Source organism: Prosopis cineraria, unplaced genomic scaffold, assembly GCF_029017545.1.
Source record: "Prosopis cineraria cultivar Desert tree isolate PC_DT_omini unplaced genomic scaffold, ASM2901754v1 PC1541, whole genome shotgun sequence".
Taxonomy (NCBI): Eukaryota; Viridiplantae; Streptophyta; class Magnoliopsida; order Fabales; family Fabaceae; genus Prosopis; species Prosopis cineraria.
The window spans coordinates 15,863-30,488 of NW_026556866.1; the positions used below are offsets into that span (position 1 = coordinate 15,863).

General features: G+C 28.9%; 1 protein-coding gene and 1 pseudogene across 1 annotated transcript; both read left to right on the top strand.

Annotated features, from left to right (window-relative positions):
• Positions 1-488: 488 nt before the first annotated feature.
• On the top strand, positions 489-7,074 carry LOC129300340 (uncharacterized). Its single transcript, XM_054938905.1, has 4 exons — positions 489-797; positions 885-960; positions 1,040-1,212; positions 6,718-7,074. The coding sequence occupies exons 1-4, from the start codon at positions 679-681 to the stop codon at positions 6,806-6,808; spliced, it is 459 nt and encodes a 152-aa protein (XP_054794880.1). The 5' UTR covers positions 489-678; the 3' UTR covers positions 6,809-7,074.
• A 3,001-nt stretch (positions 7,075-10,075) lies between these two features.
• On the top strand, positions 10,076-13,450 carry LOC129300342 (germin-like protein 9-3; annotated as a pseudogene).
• The last annotated feature ends 1,176 nt before the right edge of the window (positions 13,451-14,626 follow it).

The window sequence follows — 14,626 nt, forward strand, 5'->3', positions numbered from 1 at the left end:
TTTTCTTTTTCCCTCCTTTCAAAATGATGCTGTTTGGATTGTTTTTTAAAAAGGCACATGAAAATAATATTACTCCTATTTTAATTTATAAAATATTTTTAAAAAAGATTCGACGTTTCAAAATATTTTATATATTAAAAAAATAAAGTTTTATTAATAATATTTTTTAACATTACCTTTTTCATGATATTTTTTCTTTAATATTATCTCAAAATTAAAGTATTAAATAAATGGTATTTTGTTTAAAAAAAATTATAAAGCATATTTAATAAGCTTTATTATCATACATAAACACAATGTATTATAAATTGAGATGGGGAAAGTAAAAAACAATGAAAAAGAAAATATCCTCCCCCTCTCAATTATCTACTGTGCTCATATTTAATGTCTAATAATTTTGTGGACAGATTTGATTCCAATGTGATGATACCGGACCGGTGATGAACCCTTAAAAAAAAAAAAACATTTTTTATATACCAAAATTGTCCAAGTCAACCTTCGCTTGGAGAGGAAGCCGCGGGAGCAACCAGAAACATAGACCTGTCGAATGATGGCATTAAAAATAAAAGCAATCTGTGTGCGAGCGATGATGCGATTGAGTCTGTGTATAAGAAGACACAGCCATCATTGTCTCCCCCACCTGATTCACTTTTGAAACTTCTTCACTTGGACCTAAAAATGGCGAACCAATTAATGGAATTGCTTCCTAAAGAATATGGCTTTGTGGCTATCGTCCTCGTCTTCTACTGCTTTCTCAATTTCTACATGGCAGCTCAAGTCGGCAACGCTCGCAGAAAGTACCTACGTCCCCATTCAATTCATCATTCTTAATATTTACGTGCTAGTTTATTTGCCTACAAGCTGTTTGTCGAAATGCCTCGCAGGTATAATGTGTTTTATCCGACCCTTTATGCTTACGAATCTGAAAACAAAGATGCTAAGCTCTTCAACTGCATACAGGTCTCATCTTTATCAATTTTGCTGGTTTTTTTAATCTCATTATTTGATTTTTCACCGATGATTCTTCTTTTCTTTGTAGAGAGGGCACCAAAATTCCCTGGAAACGATGGCGATTTTCTTCATGCTAATGATTCTGGGTGGGCTGAAGCATCCCTGCATTTGTGCTGCACTCGGAGTTGTATACATCGTTGCCCGATGTTTCTACTTTACTGGCTACTCCACCGGCAAACCGGCCAACCGGCTCAAGATCGGGTATGCTCTCTCCTCTTTCATATTTTTTGGCAAGAAAAAGAGGCCCCAAGGCCTACAACTTACGCACGGCTAGACAAATGTCAAGCCCCAAACAAAAGCAAAAAAAAAAAAAATGATAAACAGAACCCAAACACCTAAGTAACCTCAACCAGGATCATGCTCTCTCCTATCTTTTCGATCAAATCTATATTCAATGTGTAAAAGAGTAAATTGACATCTTTAAATTATCATAAGTCAACTTCCGTGCATAGCAGCAGCTCTGCGCACCATTTCACCCCCAACAAACAAATTGAAAAAAAAAGCATTTAAAGATCTTTGTGTCAAATTTATATCACACAAGAATCAAATAATTTGGTATTTGCTCTACAATCTTCTGGTCCTTCTTTTATATTAAATTTGTAAGCAAAATGATGTAATTGCCCCTTAAATTAAAAAAAAAAAAGAAAACTGTAACACTCTCAAATTTACAAACCGATTTTTCACAAATTATTAATTCAATAAATTATTTTTTTTTCATTGAACCCTTATCATGGTAGAAAAATTTCTACCATGATACATCCAAGACAATATACCACAGGTCTTAAAATATTTCAAAAAGCAATTAGGACCATAAGGGACAGACAGGATTCTCATGGTATGATATTTAAATCAGGTCATGAATCAAGAGGGACAAACATAATCCTCTTGATCATATAAATGCATTTAATAAAAAGGATTAGAGTTTATATGTTGTCAAAATAAGAAATGTCCTAGGTTGGCACAAGATACATTGCATAATACAAAATGAGAGGCAACGTAAAAGATGGTGTCTCATACACCAAAGTTACGCCTCTGGTGTTTTCTTGGCCAGACTCGCTCCTGTAAAATTGTTAATCACGGGGAATGAGACTTAAAAGTCCCAGTAACCAAAAATTAATATGTAATGATGCATGCGGATGTAACTAATCATGCAATTGGTAAGTGGGCACACAAAAACATTTAACCGAACAATATTTCCAAACAAACCGAATAAGTATTTAATTGTATGACTACACCTTATATCCTCCTTTCGGCATGCTCGGACGCCAAATCACCCGGCCAAAGGTGAGTTGGACCAAGCGACACGTCACTCATTGGGTCCAATGAGGGCTTACCACGTGGTAATAATTAATCGAACAGAAATTCTCATTAACACCATACATTAAAATACCCTGACAAGTCATGCATCATTCAAATATCCAAACAGAAATATATCTGAACAATAATATCTCATCATGATAAATAAAAATAAATTTTTGACCCACTTGGCAATAATTTCAAACAAGTATATAACAGTATTTATTTTCAATAATTCATAATTTTTTTCAAACAACAAGTCAACACATAACTATTCACAAACACACTCATCACAACACATTAATAATGGTTACCTTGTGTCTTGAATAACAAGTTCCCCTTCACAACTCCTCTTTTACCACTATCTTTGTCAACACAATCTACATAGTTATTTCATAATACTATATATTAATTTTACATTAAAATAAATAATTCTAATTTAAAGAGTTAGAAAGTCTTAGATCTATAATCCATATTAGCACTAATTTAAGATTTATGCCTCATTTAACTTCTCAAATTCTTTTCTAAAATTTTGGTACCCTAATAAACTATTTTTAAGCCTTAAATCACTTCTAGTATCACAATTTCATCCTTCTATATTCTAAAAATTCGTTCAAAAATAAATTAAAAATTTAAGAATTATCCTGAAGCCTCAAATCAGCTTTCTATAACCTCAAAAATACCTACTCATACTTAAATAAATATTTAATAATCAGAGGTTCATCCCTACATCTCAGATTCACCATAAATTCAACCATATAGATCTAGAGTTTAATTCAAAAATTCTTAAACATGAGTTTCAACCTCAAGAAAATATTCTATAATATTTATTATATCCCTAAGAATTTCAACCTATATTTTTAATCCATCATATCATCAGATTAACTATCCTATAGAAAATCCTAATCAAAATATTTGCTCTATTCTAAAAAATAATCATATAACTAGAAAGCTAATACTATTTAGAAAATAACTGTAAAATTAATTTTGTAATTAAATAATTTTTTAAATGCTAATCTAAACAGGAAAGTTGGAGCATACCTGAAGAAAAAGAAAATAATCCCCCCTTACGAGAAGACGCCGAGCAATGTGAGAGGAAGAGAGAAAAATAATATAAAAATGGGATTTTGGTCCCACAATTATGTAAAAAAAAAACTATAGGTTTGAATTTAATTATTCAAACTCTTGGGCCAAAAGTTGTAATTTTCTCTAAATTGCATCTTAGCCTCTCATGCTTCCTAATGCACACACCCCCTCCTTTTTATACATGAAGGCACCTCTTCTCTTCCCTCATCTAACCAATGTGGGACTTAGAAACAACAACCTTCCACCCCCTTTTTTTTGTTCCTTCTACCTTTTTTTTTAACACACATAAAAAAATTATTTATGTATTATATCTTAACTAAATATTGCTTATGTGGTTTTAAATTTAAATTTTTAAATTCATAATTAAATACCTAACCATAATATCATTTCTAAATAACCTCAAATAATATAAATTCCTATTATTATCATTTTTTTCCTCAAAACATAAATTCCACAATTTTTTTATTATATAAAAATCAGGATGTTACAAAAACCACTATCGGATCCCTACCATTGGCAAGGTCACCAAAGCCCTTGCTACAAGTGGGGTTATTAGTAGTCGATCACCGAAGCTTCGGCATCAGCAACATATTTATTCAAGGAACAATTGTTTAGGTTGCTAAGGGAGGATTTGATCTCATAACTCTTGACCATATAAAAAGCTTGGTTGCTACTAGGCCACCAAACCCTTTAATTATATATAACAAAAAAAATTATATAAGTAGTAAACAAAGCTTCTAACTATTTTCATGTTAAAACATGATGGTATGTTGTTAATTTTTGAACGAAACTTGTTATTTTATAAATATTTTTTTGTAATATGATATGGATAATCACAAATTGAGACTTTTAAAACTTCACGCATTTTACTTTTTACATGTCCGAATGCATTGTTATTAATGACGAATAGGTTGTTGTAAAAAATAAAATCGATACTTGTTAATAACTTGTTAAAACCAAAATAAATTGTTAATTTTGAATGAATTGTTGTGAAAACATAAATGTATACTTGTTAATGAAAGATTAACACATACGATTAAGCTCATCTTATTCGTTTTCCTACTTGTTAAAGCTCGAATGGATTGCTATTAATTTAGAATGAATTATTGTTAAAACCTGTTATCCATTCGGGTTTTGATAACAACTCATTCTAAATTAATTACAATTCATTCAGGTTTTAACAAGTTAGAAAAACATGTAGGATGAGCATAATTGTGCATGTTAGTCTTTCATCAACAAATATCCATTCAAGTTTTAACAATAACTCATTCAAAATCAGCAATAATTCATTTAAAATTTAACAAGCTAAAAAAGCAATAGTCTATTAAACCTGTGCTTTTAATCATCAATTACAAGTGTCTGTTTAGGTTTTGACAACAACTCATTTTAAATTAACAGTAGTTCATTCGAGCTTTAACAAGCTAGGAAAACAGATAAGCTAGACTTAATCGTATATGTTAGTCCTTCATCAATAAGTATACATTTAGATTTTCACAACAATTCATTCAAAATTTACAACAATCTATTCTAGTTTTAAAAAGTATAAAAACTAATAGGATGGGCTTAGTTGTTTGTGCTTGTTATTTATTAATAAGTATCCGTTTGGATTTTGACAATAACGTATTCGTGATTAACAATAATACATTTGAACTTTTAACAAGTAAAATGTGTGAATTTTTAAAGCTCCCAACTTGTAATTGTCCAATTCAGATTAACGAGTAACATTTGTAAAATAAGAAGTTTTGTTCAAAAATTAATAAAACATTATTATGTTATGACATGAAAATGGTTAAAAACTTGATTTACTATTTATATTTTTTTTACTATATATAATTAAAAGACTTGGTAGCCACTAGGTGGCCAAGGGTCATGGAATCAAATCCTCCCTTGGTGACCTAAACTAATTATTTTTTAAATAAAAATGTCGCCTACGACAGGGGCTTTGGCAACCTCACCATTAGCGGTGATCCGACGGCTGGCATTGGCAAAATTGAGGGTTTCTTTTTCTTTTTTTTTTTTAACTAGAGGGGCAATTTGAACTTTTGGCTTTAAAAATTAATATCAATCAAGAACTAAGGGACTGCAATGCAATTTTGAAGTCAATCTTGACTGATGTTAATTTACTACTGATACCCTTGGATGCATATTTTCCCAAACAAGTTTAACTTACTTATTTAATTTGAACAATTTAAATTTAAAGTTTTGGTTTATATTCATTAAAATAAAGCATTTAAAAATATATGTTTATTATCTCTTTGAATAGTACAAACTTAATTTAAATGATTCAATTTAATATGAACCTTTATATAATTTTATAAAGTGACTATTTATTAAGATGTGCTATGATATTTGGATAGTCCCGATTTAATATTAATTTTTTTTATAATTTTATGTTAATAAATACAATATTAAAAAAAAGATAATCTTGCATTTTTCAAAAAATATTTTTTTTTGAAAAATATAACTTAAAAATTTTCAATTTGGACAGGTCAAAGTAAATATAGATATTCAATTCATAAAATTATAAAAAAAAAATGTCCAATATTGAACTAGTAAAATGACATATAAATACCTCTAAACTAAGAAATGACAAATTTATCTAGTGAAATGTGATAATGAAATTGGAATCTCAAAAGACTTTTTAGAGATTACATTTCTATGTGAAATTACTTTAATACCATTTTGCAATCTAAAAAGTTGTGATTTCTTAAATTTTTTAGCCATTAATGAAATCAAACTTGCGATTAGTTATATCAAACTTGTGAATATTATAAAATTAATTACAAAGGGGTACTAAAATAATTTTATATAAAAATTTAATCTCAAATAAGTTCCTTAAAACCTTATTATCATTATCACATTTCGCTCAAACAAGTTATCATTTTCTTATTTTAAATGAAATTATTTATCATTTTCCCAATTAAAGTTTGACCATCTAAATTAAATATAGATGGTTCATTCTAGTAATAAAAAAATTTATTAAAATTTATTTATTATTTTTATAAATTTTTATTTTAATAAATACAAAAAATTTAAATTACAAGGCTTAAATTTGGACCATCCAGATTTAAACCATAGCATTAACCTCTTGATGAGCACTGAAGATGATTCCTTAAAAGCAAGTTTTGTTAATAATAGAAGTTAGATTGCATCATTTTAAAAAAAATTGAAGGGGATCATTGTATTAAAAATAAGTTTATGATCCCAAACGCTTCTGAATTTATAACTTAGGGGTGAATTTGTTCATTTACCTATATTAAATTACAAATGTTTGGTTCATGTAATTAAACTTATTTGTAAGTCAATGAATATTCTTAATTGCAGGAAATATGGCATATTGGCACTTTTCGGTCTAATGATTTGCACAATATCATTTGGGTGCGCCCTCCTTCACCGCCAGCCTGTTAACCCTTAAATGTGAACTTAGATTTTAAACTTGGTTTCTTTAGCATGTTCTTGTACCCTCTCCTTTCTATCTTTGACTTTGTTGTGCGTAGTCATACATACAATGTGTAGTGACAATTTAATTTAATTCCAATGTACAGGGAATAAGATATAGGGACTGATATTAGCGGTCACTGTGTCTGTATTAAAACTAGTTGGAGTTTTAGTCCGGTGGATTGCCTATGCATCATTGTATTTTATGACCTATTGAAATGATAAGGAATGTAATGTTGATTACCATAAGTTTTTTTGATAAGTGATAGAAGTTAGAACCAGCAAAAAAATAACATAATAGAGAAGAGAAAATGCACTGAGTATGCTTTATTATGGTTGGAAAAATATAGAGAATACAATCATTAACACTGGTTCACAAACAAGCAGAAACAAGAACAAGAGCAAAACAAAGAAAAGAACCTCACACTTCCTGGGTTTGGAGAGGTCAAGCCATCTTCACAAAACTAAAACTACAACCTGTCCTCTTCTTTTCCTTCCCTCACCAATAAAATGCACCACCAGTAATATGAAATGTCAGGATGCGTGCTGCTTAGTTTCCTGACAATTTTGCCCTTCTGTACCTTGTTGGTTGTTTTTGGGCCGGGCCTTGTCCCCTTGGCTTTCCTTTCATATTCCCAGGCCCATCAATTAGTTGAGACATGGTAGTATGGAATATTAAATTTTACATTAAGTATTAGGGATGTACTTAATTGGATATTTAAATGGGTTAGTTCTCCTACTTCAACATCTAACTTTTAAGATCAGGTTATTTATCTCACTTAGATAGCCATTAATTGGTATAAAAACCAACTTGCCAATAATTCTAGAGAAAGCTACCTATAGAGGGTTTTGACCAACAAGATATTGAGTTAAATGTTATGAAATGTAGTTGCCAAAACAGCAACTATCTGATTAGGGGCTAATTGTTAATGACTTTGCAGTATAGGACATCAAGTGTTACATTAAATAACATGTAATGCTTAATGGAATATTTAAATGAGTTAATTCTCTCACATCAATATCTAGTTCTTGGGACAGAGCTTTCTATCCCATTTAGATATCCATTAATATGATATTTGACAAATGGCAAACTAAATTTATTTTTATATTTACTTAAATCCAAATAAAATTAAAAAGACAAAAATACCCTATTTAAAAAATAAAAAATACTCAAATTAATAATGGTTATTTCAAGCAACTACTATATATAGTCTTCGAACTATATAACAATTACCTAGAATAACTGTTATATAGTTATTTAATTTTAACTCAAATCCTGTTTCAATAATGCAATGGTTTTTTGAGGCATTATATACAACATTTTTTTAATAGTGTAATGGATCAAGCAATGCAGGCTTTGATTTTGGAATTCTCTTTAGTGGCTCCACGATCTCCATCAAATTAAACAAGGTGGGCATGCGTCAATCCAGCCTTGTGACAATTTTTTTTTAAAAAATTAATCATTTAATTCTCATACTTTTAATTCAGTTGTAATTTAATTTTAAATTTTAACTCATTATAATTCAATCCTTATAATTTTAATTTAATTATAATTCAATTACTAAATTTTCTCTCTTACAATTCAGTTCTTATAGTTTTAACTACTTAAATATTAATTTCTATATTTTAATAAAATTATAAATATTAAAAAAATTTAAAAAAATTTTCAATTTATAAGATTAAAAGGGTTTAGTAATATAAAATATTAGTAGTAAATTTTAACATAATTTTAATCTTTATAATTTTATTTTTTAAGATATAAAGATCAATAGTTAAGTAATTGAAATTGTAAGAACTGAATTGTAAAAGTCAAGATTTAGGAATTAAGTTATAATCAAATTAAAAATTTAAAAATTAAATAATTATAACTAAATTAAGACTATGAGAATCAAATTATTACTTTTTTTGTTTTGTTTTTTTAACAAAACAAAACTCATCTCACTCTCTAGTGTGGCGCGTGCAGTCAATGCGCTCATCCATTGGCTGAAGTACGAACAAGACTCGGCTTGTGACAGTGACACGAGTCCAATAGCGTGGCGCATGTAGCAATTCCGCCAAGGTGGCCAGTGTTCGTTATATGCTAGCATCGAGAGTGGATCAGGGATCTCTCCATTTTCTCCCCTTCCTTTCCCTCCACTTCTCCCATCCCTATGATTCATTAATTTTATTATTTAAAAAAATTATTTAATAAAAAAATTTGAATGATGTAAATGAGAGAAATGAAGGAAAATGAAGAGAAAAGTAGAGAGACCCCACTTCCATCGAGAGGGACCAGGGATCTTTCCATTTTTTCCCCTCCCTTTCCCTCCACTTCCCCCATCCCTACCATTCATTAATTTTATTATTTAAAAAATTATTTAACAAAAAAATCTTCTAAAAGTGTTTGAGAGCGTGTAGGGGGTCCTTTGAGGGACATTGTTTCATCCTAAAAGAATTTTTAAATTCATGATCTACATATCAGTGTGCTATTTGCTTTTTTTAAAAAATAATTATGTTTTTTATACATTTTTGTCATATCTATTTAGTGTGTGTTTAGTTTTCAATTTGTCAAAAGTTTATTTGATAAAAATTTATTTGACAAAAGTTAGTTTAGTGAAAGACAGTTGTTTAACAAAATTTGTGTTTGAATATATTTTTTCAAAAGTCAATTTGATATACTGAAAGTTATTTGGATTATGATGGTGAAATATACTTTTAAATGTACAATTATAAAAAAGAACATTAATTTATGATGATTTATAATTTTTATTATACAAATGTAATATATTAAAATATTTAAAAATGTGATGAAGATTTTAACTACATAAATTGATATATAATACTAAAAACTTAATCTTTAGTTATTGTACTTTTAATTTGTAATTTTAGAAAATGTGATAAAGATATGTAATTTTTATTATACATTAATGCTAAAATTAAAATGATTAATTATTAAATTTATAATGCTAAAACTTGATACCTAATTATTATTATTGAAATGATAATTACATTTTTAATGAATTGGATATTTTTTAAATAAAAAAATAAAAAATTAAATTTCGGATAGTATGATTCAATAACATTCTACTTTTAAATTTACTTTTTAAAGTTTTAAATAGTTACGTTTCTCAAATTTATTTTTAGTTACTATTTAAATGAGTTTTTAAAATGTGTTTTTTTATAAAATATTTTACTAAAATAACTTCCTACATCTTAAAGTGTAGTTTTAATTTTTGAATCAAGCAAACCAAACGGGCTGAATCTAATGTCATCGTTGGCTTTTGGTAAGCCATGGCCAACAGCACCAGTGATTCAAATGTGCTTGAAAACACAACCTTGTCCGAGCACACCATTTGAGGACAGTTTGACTGCAAAAAATTGCACTTGGCTGGCTCATGGATAAAAGATTAAATTGTTTATTTTATTTGTAAAAGTGTATTTTTCTTTATTTAAGGGAAAATTAATTCATAACCCTTCATAATTTCACCCAATTTTTAACCTGGTCCATTTTATTCATTGGAATTGTCTCCTCCAACTTTTCTCCATTATACCCATTTGCCCCTATTATTGGAAACCTAAATGAAGGATAAAGCGAGTTTTTAATCATAAATGACAAGTGCATATTTGGAAAATGGGTTGTCCTTCACAAATTAACAAATTTCACTTTTAAATTCCTATTTTATAGAAATGTTAATTTGTAATTTGAACCTTGAATTATAGATTCAAAGGAAATTTGAACCCTAAATTTTTAAAAGATATATTCTAAACTTTAAATAATTAAAATTAGGACAATTTTACTTCACCGTTAATTTTAACAAACATTCGTTAATTTTTTAAAAATTAGAGCTTGACATGCTATTTTACTAAATTATACTCTCCCTCTCTCTCATATCTTGGTTTGGCAAAAACCACACATTAGGCCTCATTTTGACAAATGTTTATTTAAACTTAACAGTGAAGATGAAATTATTCAACTTTAATTGTTTAGAGTTTAAAATGTACTTTTAAAAGTTTAAAATTTTAATCACTCCTAAATCAATAGTTCATGGTTTAAATTACATATTAACCTTTTAAAGAATGCAAGTAAAGACATATAACTGATAAATCACTAGAAGGGATTATATATTTGACAAATTTTTCTTTTATAAATTAGCGAATTTCATTGATAAATTATTGTCTTGATGGTTATAAATCCTGGAATGAGAGATTTGGTCCCTATTTAAATTTAATTCAATCTTTTGTCCTTTAATTTCATTCCCTTCATTTATAATTTAGCTTCCTTGTATTATTTCTCATTCATTATTGAAGAATATCACATGGCTTAATAAAAAATAAATAAATGTTCTTTCACTATCCCATATTACATTTATAAATTATAATAGTGCCCAAGCCACTTAATTTGTTTTGTAGTGGTAACTCAAAAGAAAAATATGAAGCCACTTTTGTTTGATAAGATATTTCCGTGGTCCGTGGATGAAAATCAGTAAATGTCATTTTCTTAATTATATCATTAAGGAAGAACTGAACCTTGAAAAGAAAGCTCTTGTAATAATCAAACTTGCAAAGTTGTGTCCAGCTCACAATAGCATTGGCTTTTTAGATATCTGTTAGTGTCCCAAACAGAAGATAAGCAATAAAATTCAGAATATAAACAAACTTGGAATCCGCTTGAAGATATATAACTGGGCTTCACTAAGATTAAGGGAAAAAGGGATATGAGAATATAGCAAGAGACTTTCTGTTTATTTCACCATATATATATATATATATATATATATTTGTCATAAACTTGAAATTAATTATTCCAGTTAATCCATCTACCATCAAAAGTCCACAACCACCCTTCCATTCATGTTCATTCGTCAATAAGAGGGTAACGCTGATGTTTTGAAATTAAACTTATACAATTTCGTATATATAAAAATAGTGAGTGAGAGAGAATGTTTGTGTTTTCTAACATTTATTCTTTAAATTTACCCAAATTATGATATTATGCTAATATGAATTTGTATCGTTAGTTGGAAAAAGAATTGTATTGTTAGACTCTAAATGAGTAGAATTTCTCTAATTTCCTATTCACAGACTTGAATTCAAAGACTTTGTTTAAAGGATTCCAAGTATTTTCTAATTAATCCAAATCAATGATTAAAAAACCATACTAAACCGGACAATCAGACCATTGATTGGTCAGGTTGATGGCTCGATCAAGCTGAAAAAACTGTTTGAAGAGTTGGGCCAGATTAAGTCACTTTGAACCGGTTGTCAAACTAGAAATCGGTTCCTATTTTTAAAAATTGGACTGTTCAAAAAATACTTATTTTTCTTTTTTTTTTCTTTTTTATCAATTTTAATCATTTGATATTATCTTGTGTATCATGTGGCTTGTTAAGTCATGATAAATTTAAAATATTCAATTTTATTTTTAAATTAAATAACGATTTCATATTTATTTCTTACATTTAGATTATTATATACATATATAATCTTTTAATTTAATTATTACATCATCGGTTCAACCTGACCCATAGGAATCTTGAACCACTAGCCCTTTTGATTTAATATTCGATCCAGTTCTGAAAACATTGATCCAGTTATCACTTAGTAGTGTCAAATCCAACAATTATTGGTGAATGAATTTGTGACATAAAAAATCATGCTTACCACCTTGTACAGCCCCACCACCAGTCAAAAATATCTTTGATTTGGCTTTGAATTTAATTTAAAAATATATCATGAATTAGACCATTACTACATTTTAATGATTAACGGACTGAATTTGAAAAAAAAAAACCATTAAAAAATGAAGATAAAAAAAATTTCCCATATGTACATAAACAGCATCACAAGGTCACAACTAAAGTAACTTTAACAAGATGGCTTTGTCCTCATCAATATCTCTTCTTTTGCCATTGTCTCTACTTGCTTTCTTGATCAACAACAAATTTCTCTTGCAGGTGATCCGGATATCATCTCAGATTTCACAATCCCACAAAATAACAACACTACAATCAATGGATCTTTCTTCACTTACACAGGACTGAGAGGATTATTGATCCATCCTCAAACTTCATTCAAAACAACGAAAGTCACTATGCTTGAATTCCCAGCTCTTAATGGCCTAAGCATATCATATGCTCTATTTCAGTTTCCTTCTGGTACCATCAACCTCCTCACACTCACCCACGTGCCTCGGAGCTTCTGTTCCTTCTCCATGGTTCGTTACAAGTCGGTGTTGTCGATACGAAACTCAATCTCTACAAACAAACCCTAGAAGCTGGAGATATGTCATATTTCCAAAGGGGTTGATCCATTATCAGTATAATCCTCATGTTGTTCATGCCACTGCCATTTCTGCTTTTGGAAGTGCAAATGCAGGAACAGTTTCTGTGCCTATTTCATTGTTTGGATCTGGGATTGATGAAGAGGTTTTTGGCAAAATCTTTCAGATTGATGTTTCTACTGTGAAGAAGATTATTGACTCTGTCAAAAGTCTTGAGGTGATCATGTGAAAAGTTTTAGCTCTCTTCTAGTGTGATATTGATGCTGTCTCTTCTTTTCTTCCTCTTCGGTTTGGATTTAGATCAAGTGTTTTTAATCTATAATATCTACTAATTTTGCCAATAAATCTCCTTGTTGTCTATATCCCTTAAGTTTCTTGTTATTGTAGTTTAATTTATGCTAAGTACTAGCATGTGATTTATAACATCCTGCCATAATAAATATTTCTGTTGCAACTATTTACAAGTGTTAAAAGTACTGTATGATCTCATTTAATTATTGTATCGTTTTGTATTATATATCTCCTACCCCTATTATAGGAAACCTCTTAAAATAATTTTTTGATATTACTTCAGGTCTTATTTATAAAACACTTTTAATGTATTTCATTAAACTAAGTAAAATTTTAAACTTTATTAAACATGTCTTAAATTTAATAAGTTCCACCTCTATCCCTGATAAGGATAGAAAGAATATAAATGCATGTATCAATTAAAGTTGACGTGAGTGATAAGGGTTTCATCAATTAAACAAGTGGTTGGAGATTTGAATTTCAATCCTTGTTACATGTAGCAATTTTAGCTACGAAAAGTCTATCCCTTGAGAGATAATCTCTGTTATCGATGAAGTTTACTTTCTCGTGCATCAAAAAAAAAAAAACAAAAGAATAGAATATAATGCATGTGTTACTTCAAAACGGACCTTTTAGTCAATTGTGTTACATTTGGCAACCAGTCTGATTAAAATTGTCTCAAAGGCCGTAATTTGAACCAACTAAATAAGCTTGAAAATTTTAAGGCGGCACTTAAGAGTTTAAAAAAATTTTCTTTACTTTAGTTTACTTTAGCTTATTTGAGTCATTCGAATAAATTTTTAAGAAATCCGATCCAAACCCAACTTGAATGCGCTTGGTCAGAATGCTTGAATTCCTTTTTTATTATTAATAAAATAGATTAAAATAAAACAAAAATTGAAAAGATTAATTTTAAAATAAAATAAAAAAGTTTAACAATGTTGGTATTCGGGGCTAGCTTGAGGGATTAGGGTCGAACTTGATTATATGAATTTTTTTATATGTTTGAATATGTTAACTCTAATTAGAATAAATTTAATCCAAATTGAACTTAATTTGCTCGAGTTGTCTTTAAACCTTCAAGTTTTTTGTCTTGTGGCATGAAAAAGTTTTCTTTAAATTAAACAATGTTACTTTGGACTAGTGGGATTTAAATTTGAATCAAATTTACTATTTTGATCCAAATCCAAAACAAATAATTGGTCAAGTTAGCGGCAGATTAGCCCATACCGTATGATAGTGTGG